The 8,443-nt window shown below is 46.7% G+C and overlaps 1 protein-coding gene across 1 annotated transcript in view; it reads right to left on the minus strand.

Annotated features, from left to right (window-relative positions):
- IL21R (interleukin 21 receptor) overlaps nucleotides 1-4,116 on the minus strand; it is an 11,870-nt gene extending 7,754 nt beyond the window's left edge. Inside the window, exons 1-3 of the mRNA XM_010002561.1 lie at nucleotides 4,062-4,116; nucleotides 1,622-1,727; nucleotides 805-1,001 (exon numbers count right to left, since the gene is read on the minus strand). Coding sequence (XP_010000863.1) covers nucleotides 805-1,001; nucleotides 1,622-1,727; nucleotides 4,062-4,116 — 358 coding nt within the window. The remainder of the gene's footprint in view (nucleotides 1-804; nucleotides 1,002-1,621; nucleotides 1,728-4,061) is intronic.
- Nucleotides 4,117-8,443: the final 4,327 nt, after the last annotated feature.

An 8,443-nucleotide genomic window follows, 5' to 3' on the forward strand; every position in this document is an offset into this window, starting at 1 on the left:
CAAAGTCCAGCACTAGTCTGCAGGCTCCATCCCTGAGCTGAATCCTCTGTATGGGGCGTGTGGGACACAGGCAAAGCAGCACAACCCAATCTATAGGCTGCCAGTGGGGGCAAGGGGCTTTCCTGAAATGTGGTGGCGTTTGGCAAAAAGATTACACTTCTCACGTAGAGCTTAATTTCAAAAGAATCCAAGTAGAAAACTCATTTTTCATATGCCTGCATGGTACCTGTCTGCCTGGCTAACCATGCCTTTTCTTCAGAGTTTGCTGCACAGCTCAGAACACACAAGCATTCCAACCAAGCCAGTCCTCCTGTCATGCAGAAGAGATGGTTAGGAATTGCCTCAGAAACATGAAGTACCACCTCCGTTGTGGCTGGGACACCTTGTGCCATCCACAATAATGTCATGTTTGTTCAGGTGGCCACTGCAAGATCCTCCTGGGACTCCTGTGAGGATATTTGTGGTACTTCAAATTAAAGCAATTCCTCCTGCCCTTTAGATTCTATGCAGGAACACTTGCATAGTCTAGGTATGAGACTGGTCTAGGTGGAAATTTATCACCTACTACTTCATGGGGAGCAGGAATTTCCCCATTAAAGGCTGGGGCCCAGCCAGCTCTCAGCTCAGCATCAAGCATAAATTTTTCTGTACTTTACAATAGCAACAATAAGAGCACAGTGCTCTGTGTAGAGGAGTGCACACCCAACACCCCCCAGCCACTGGCTGCTTCCTCCTTGCCCAGACTATCCTGGCACATAGAGATAGTCAGACAGTATCTATCAAATCCACTATTTTTGTACTTACTGTTCTCTGCCATATAAAAGCTTTTGGAAATCAGGTGCTGCTTGCCAACCATCTCTGTAACATCCACCTGGACTTTGATATCTGCCAGGAGTACAGTCATGTCCACAGTGCATGTGTACTGTTTGTGACTGGTGTTCCTGGGCAACTGCAGCAGACTGCAGGCAGCCACAGTATTTTTTGGATCTTCCTCAGAAAACCTAAAACCACCAAAACAAACAAACAAACAAGTCCACATCTACTACATGCTGTATACAGTTGGACTAATCTGTTGCTGAACCATCACACACAGAAATCAATAAGAGAAAAAAGAGGCATCATGTTCAAATAAAAAATTATCTTTGAACTTTGACAATTTTTTTCCTCTTCTATTTGCTCAGCTTAGCATCTTTGAGAGAAGCAGGAAAGTGAGGCTGAAGTATTCATGGAAAAGAAATGTGCTCACCAGGGCTGCACAGCCCAGGACTGCACCCACTTCCTTGCTGGGGTAGAAGAGCAGCCAAAAGGTCTTGGACAAGCCCTGCCAGCACACGAGTGAAAGTCCACTGTTAACAGCAGCAAAGGGCAAGGTATCCCCAGGGCAGGGGAGAAAATGATGCCAAGGAAGCCAGAGTCAGTGTAGCAGTCAGTGGACACAGGGATCCTTTGCTAGGGGAGAAGCCAGTTTATAACTGGAGCATGTGTGAAGTACCAAGTAAAAACCAGCATGGCAGCAAGAACAAGAATTCTACCTAACAAAGAGGATGGAAGGACACCTCTGTGCTATGGCTGTGTTAGAAGTTCCTGAGGACTGCCCTCTGCCCATCCTACTGGGACGTACCATGTTGCAGTGAGGTGATAGGAACCAGCACCCAAGTCATTGCTCAGGATACAGGACAGGGTCTGCACATAGTCCACAAAACAAGTGAGGTTTTCACAACATGTAACTGTAGGTTTGGAAAGAGAAAACACAGTATCAGCTTCCATAATGAAGGAAGCAGAACTTTAATATCAACATACACAGTCCTCAGGGCTCCCACTAAATCTGAAGGGAACAGACCACTCTGTGCCAACCCCAAAGAAGTCTCCAGTTGTGGAGTGTAAGATGTTTTTCATCTCTACAGGGAGCAGAGTCATTGCCAGCAAGATCAGCATGAGACAGAAGTCTATTAAAAATGCTGTGGGAGCAAATGGCATGCCTAAATACCAGGAAATTCAAAAAATGTGGCTGAATTTTCAAGCTTCTCTCTGTCCCCTCTTGTACAGTCATTACAGGAGAGTGACATGCTAGTTCTTTAAGAGTTCTAGTTTATGTATCAGATAAGAGAGGCACAATGACCCCATCAGGAACAGTAGCATATTCAAACATTTTTATGATACCACTTCCTAAACTGAGTACTGTTTTTGCTAGTGTTATGACACACATCTACGTGGCATCTTGCACATTTGAAAAAGGTGGTATTTTAGTAATTATTTCTTTATCATTCTCTCTGCTTACTATTTTTTACAGCTTGATACCTGCAGCATCAATACTTTTCATCTCCAGCGGCTCAGAATATGCTTTTCATGGAATTTTGGAAAAAAAAATATGGCAAATTTGCAGTTCCTATAACTTCCATTAATAATTCTGATACTGAAGTGATAGGAATAACTTATTAATCACTTAAACTGCAACAGACCTCTAAAGAGAACTCGAGAGGCAACTGTAGAATTTACACTGGTCATTAAGAGAATTAACTAATTTGAAAGTGCTCATAAGTTCAAAGGAAAACAAGGTCCAACTTTTCCCACTGACTTCACTAATAACAGAAGTTTCTTCCTAGTCCTGTTGCCTCAGAGCACATGCTGCTCTCCCTACAGGAGTTTTGGGCAACACTCAGATCTGTGTGCAAGGCCCCCCCAAAGAGACAGAATGTCAACAGAAGACATTTGGTGATGCTCAAGATGGACTGACCCCAAGGGTGTATATGCACTTTACTGAACTGTAAGTCATGAAAATTATGTGGTTGTCACTTTGTTTCATTTTGACTTTTTCATTTTACACTGACTTCAGAATTTTGTTCAATTTTTTTTCATTAAGTTTTAACTTTTTATTTTGAGCCCTCAATAGGCTCTTCAGAGAGCCCTGGTACAAGCACTGTTTTTTCCAGAGCCCTGAACAACATACTTTTGCTACCTTAGCCTAACTTTACTCTCCCATATAGATGGGGTTTTAAAATCATTACTTTTCTTTAGAGAGGGGAGCAGGTATTGATAAGCTAATCAGCACTGCCAACTAGCATTCTTCTATGCTATTATGTTGATCAGTCAGAGGGACTACTATCCCTAGGTAGCTGGCAAGCTGCAAGCGTATCTTTGGGCAAGAATCTGTTAACAAAATTCAGAAGAGGAATGTTTTTTACTGTGAATGGAATAATTAAGTGTCCTAAACCCAGTTACATCTAGGATGAATCGTCTGTCTCTGGCAGCTTCAGAAACAAAAATCAAATACTTTTAACAGCTAGATCTCGTTTGGTCCAAACTGAAATTAGTACAGGGCAATTCCCTGGCTTGTGTTACACAAAATTCAGTCCAGACACCAATGGTACTGTATGGCAGCAAGACAGAACTCTAAATTAATCTTTTCTGCTAATTTAGGTTTGGAGCAGGTCCATTGCTCTGGCTAGAAGCAGCATGTAAAATGCTAAACTTGCACCTGTTCCCTGCAGACACTTGTCACTGCTGATTTCTGTCCAGCTGACCTGTTCAGAGAGCCAGCTCTGAGTCAGCTGCAGCCTGTGTCGGGGGCTGGAACCAGCGGAAAGGCAGAGAGACTGCACAGCACAGTCCTGAGCTAAGGGGCTCACACCAGGACAGGCTCAGCCCCTGTCCCTGGCTGGCCTGCCAACAGCAGCCATAAGTCCTGAGGATATCCTGGTCTTGGCCACCAGAGCAAAGGCATTTTTTTTGTGGGGGAAATCCTGCTCTAAATGTCAACAGGAGACATTTTGATGCAAGGCAGGCATGTCCTCTGCACTCTCCCCACTGGTGCTGCTCCTTGGAGTGCTATACAGTCTGCCTGAGCTCTACCTAGCCATGCACTTTCTTGTGTCTGTCCTCCATTGCCCATGGAGGCTCTTCCATAACTCATTATCTCATGGAATCCTCTCACTTAGTACCTATCTTGTGCTTGCTGTCCCATGGCAATCTTGTGCTATGCACATCCCAGCAGAGCCTGTATCAATGGCCACCAAGATAAATCCTGTGGGTGCACACCCTAGAAGAGGTATCTGGGAACTTACTGTACTGGAATAAGAGGAAGAAGGAAATGCTCTGGAGGCACAGTTTGTTTCTCATGTTGGTTCTGACTGGGTGTCCTGGGGAAAAAAAATTAATTAGAAGAAATCCAACAACCAGACAATTAAAAGTTCAGCTCAGCCATCTACTCATATGTCGGGTGGAATTAATGTTGCTTTCATTTAAATGTCTAAAAGTAGAGTGCCTCATTTAGGCAAGTCATCTCAGCTCTCCTCTATGCACCTACCCCACAGACTAAGGGGGATGACCAAGAGCCCTGCCAACAGGCCACAAACCTAGTCAGTGAAACCTCTGCTCCTTGCCAGCAGCATGTACATGAGAAAGCAGCCAAATGGCTGCAGCCTCAGTCCATCCATGCAACAGGAAGGCACTTGGGTGAAATGCTAGCCCCCTTTTTTTGTTGGTTTCTTGCAGTTAGAAATGGCTTGTGACTTGGAGAAATGACACTGCTGTGGCCTGAACAGTGAATTAGTCAGAGCCTGAATGACACTGTGGGCCTGTGTGAGCAAGGCTTGTGAGAACTCACTGGGTTGGCCCACCCATGGCTAAACAAGCATGAAGTACCTAGTTAAGGGACTCCAGGAAGGCAGACCAGCCAAAAAAAAACCACCAAAAAACCCCCAAAAAACCAAACCCAAAAAACCAGCCTCCCATGTGGCACAGAAGAGAATTATGTACAAGCTCTGACTTCAGGGGAAGTGATGGTTTGTTGAAGAGAAGCTACAGGAAAGTCTTTAGGGAAGAGGACAGCAGGATGTTTACAGCAACATGAGGAAGGAGCATCATGTACAAATGACTGCTCAGCCCACAGCCCCTGCTCCAAGACCAGGCCCTCAAGCCACGTAACACATGAAGGCTGCATTTTCACAGTGTTTACATTTTACAGAAGATATGCACAGAAAGACTTAAAATGAGCTTCCTGTAGAGTATTGGCTGTTGATACCTGGTACAGATTTCAGAAGTGTTCTGAAGCTATTCTGAAATGGACTAGGCTGCCCGCAGACAAGACTTTGGAGAAGTAACCTGTATTATTTTGGGGAGATACTTCTGTTGGCATCAAGTTGCAAGGATACACAGGCAGCAGGGAGGGCCCATATACCATGCCAAGAGCAGCAGCACTTGCAGTGACTGGATGGACAGAAGTGTCTCTGCAGAGCCCCAAAGCTCTGCAAAGTCTCCTGCACTGGATTGCACAGAGACACCTGTGAAAGTGATACTGGTGCAGATTGGGCACCAAACTGCAGCCACCAGATGATACTCAGAGCTCCTTGCAGGGCCTGGTGCAGGTCACAGAATGTTTTGGGTCAGAAGTGACCTTTAGAGGTCATCTACTCCAACACCCCTATAACAAGCAGGGACATCTTCAACTAGATGATGTTGCTCAGAGCCTCATCAAAGCTCCAGGGATGGGGCATCTACCACCTCTTTGGGCAGCCTGTGCCAGTGGTTCAACATCTGCATTGTAAAAATATTTCTTCCTTATATTTAGTCTAAATCTCCCCTCATTCAGTTTAAAACCATCACCCCTTATCCTACTGCTACAGGCCCTGCTAAGGGGGCTGTCCCCATCTTTCCTATAGGTTCCCTTTAAGTATTGAGAGGCCACAATAAGGTCTTCCCAGAGCCTTCTCTTCTCCAGGCTGAACAAACCTAAGTCTCTCAGCCTTTCTTCATAGGAGAGGTGTTCCACCCCTCTGATCATTTCTGGGGCCTCCCGTGGACCCACTCTAACAGGTTCATGTCTTTCCTGCGCTGAGGACCCCAGAACTGGACACAGCACCGGAGAGGGGGTCCCACCTCCGAGGAGCAGAGGGGCAGAATCCCCTCCCTCAACCTTCTGGCCATGAGTCTCTTGATGCAGCCCAGGATATGACTGGCTTTCTGGGCTATCAGCACACATTGCTGGTTCACATTGGCTTTTTCATCCACTATTACCCTCAAGTCCTTCTCGGCAGGGCTGCTCTCTATCCCTTAATCCCCCAGCCTGTGTTGGTACCGGGGGCCACCCTGACCCAGGTGCACGACCCAGGTCCTGGACTGCCTGTGGCTCCCCACCAGCAGCAGCAAACACTCAGACAGTCACTCAGCAGAGAGCACGGCAGTGAGGCCTCTCCCACTTGGGGAACATTTGTGGTGTCAAAAAATTTCCCAGGTTTACTCAAATAACGAAAGCAAAATAAATTTAGCAGCCACCAAAAAGCCCCTGCAGCCACATGTGAACACAGAGTGGGGCTGTCAAGGTACCACAGCATCCAGATGAGATCAGCGCTCGCTCAGAGGTGCCACCAACACCCCCGGGCCCCTCCTGCCCTCGCCCTCGGAGCCGGCCCAGCCAGGGCCCTGCTGGGCTCCCTCCCTCCCCTGCTGCCAGCGCCACAACACACACTTTCCCCGCACTACAGCCCTTCTTTCTGCATCACGTTTCCCTGAGGAGACACGTTTCCTGACCCCGCTGGTCACAGCCCACTGCCCATCCCCGCCTTGTGCTCCCGCTCATCCTTCCACTGCCCTTCTCCAGCTCCTGGCTTCCCGCCCTGGGCCCGCTCTCGGGCCTGGCGCTCATTAGGCCTAGAGACACAATACAGGGGATTGTCCACTGCATTTTTAAATCATCCTTCTCCCTGTAAAGCGCCTGTTGCTGCTGGGCTGGGACTGCTCAGGGCTCTCCAGCCCGGGATGCCGATGCCTGCCCCGCGGGGCCTGCGGGCCAGGCACACCTCACACCCTGCAGGGCTGCGGGAGCCCATCGCGCTGTCACTGCTTTGTGACCGTCACACTCCAGTCTCGGCCACCTTGTAAGGGCAAGAAAGGCAACTTGCTGCCTCTTCCTCAGCCGAGGAAGGAAAGGTTGGTCCCTCAGGGAGCTCTGCAGATCCACTGCTTGTTTCAGAACCCAGCTGACAGTGCCTCCTGCATTGCGTGTTCAAGATAGTTCTGTATCTCCCTCATTTTACCTCTATTCCTGTCTAAATGGACAGAGCAATGCAAGCAAAGCCTTTTCTGCTTTTAGCTATTGGACTCTTGTTTCTTTAAAGTGCCCCCCCTGTTTTCCTTCCTTTGCTCAGAGAATAATACCCTCAATCCAATGGGACAGGAAGGACTGAACAGGAAATAGTCAGAGGAATAAGCCCAAACAGCTCCTTATGAAAATGTCTTACGGAGATATCAGAGGCCACTACACACTGGGGAGAGGTTAGCAAACAAGGTTGTGATCTAGAAGGAAGCAATCTGAATAAGAGCACAATAGCAAAAATAAGACAGAAAAGCAATAGGATCTGTTAACACAGGTGAACCAAGGAGACAGTACTTTCTCACCTGGGACTCTGCTGTCCCATGTCTTACCCTTGCCAGTGCTCTCAGATTAGTTTAACACTTACCTCTTTTACTTTTCACACATTTCTCCTACCTCAGTGTCGTGGGGAAAGACTGATACTTCCAAGAGAACCATAGACAGTGTCAGTGTGATGCATGCCTGGCTGTGCTCTGGGTTCTGGTAACAAGACATGGATGTGTGTGGCAAAGGGCTGGGAAAGATGCAGCTCTGCAGCTGTCTCTGAGGTCTTTGATGGCTGGAAGACCTCATGGCTTCACAGAGGCTTGTGGCAGCCCCTGTTCTGAAGCTTTCTCCAGTCAGGCCCTCTGCAAGCCTCAATCCTGGTGTATGCTTAAGACCCCCACCTTTCCTAAACTCAAAATCCCTCAGTTTGTCACACCCCATTTGCTTTAATCTGCCAGCACCCTTCTCCTGATTGTTCACTTGGAGGGAACAACAGCAGTGGCAACGAGCAGAGGCAGGAACTTACTCCCTGTCTGGGATTAGAAAAGTCCTTTTTACTACCTCATTTCAATTTATCTGTGAAATGGGGATTCCAAGACAGCTCCATGCATTCTTGAAACTCAGTTACTTAATTCTTATAAAATGTCAAGCACTGTACAGCTGCTAAGCACCATTGCTGCAAACTCTGTAGTGTCCTAGGGAGCTGGGTGTGACAGCACAGTAATGGAGTTGATTAGCCACTCATACAGATGTGCACAAGTAAATTATGCTACAAGGCTTTAATATACCAGATAATAGGAAATAGGACCAATACAGAGACATTTATGAAGAATTTTTTTTTAAGAATCTGGAAATATGGTGCTATAAGTTGCCAAAGCTCACATTTTGAAAAGCCTCCAGGAAACATATGCACGTAAAAAACCACCACCACAAAAAAAAAAAGTCAATTAAGAATTCAGCTTAAATAAAATAGAAAAAAAAATCTGATATTTCCAAGCATGCTAAAGTATATCTAATAGCTATATCCAAGGAAAAAAAAAAAGAGTCAGTGTCTCTTTCCCTCAGTTATGTAGAAACCCAAGCTTTCTT

The sequence above is a fragment of the Chaetura pelagica genome, unplaced genomic scaffold (genome assembly GCF_000747805.2).
Source record: "Chaetura pelagica isolate M959 unplaced genomic scaffold, ChaPel_1.0 scaffold438, whole genome shotgun sequence".
Classification (NCBI taxonomy): Eukaryota; Metazoa; Chordata; class Aves; order Apodiformes; family Apodidae; genus Chaetura; species Chaetura pelagica.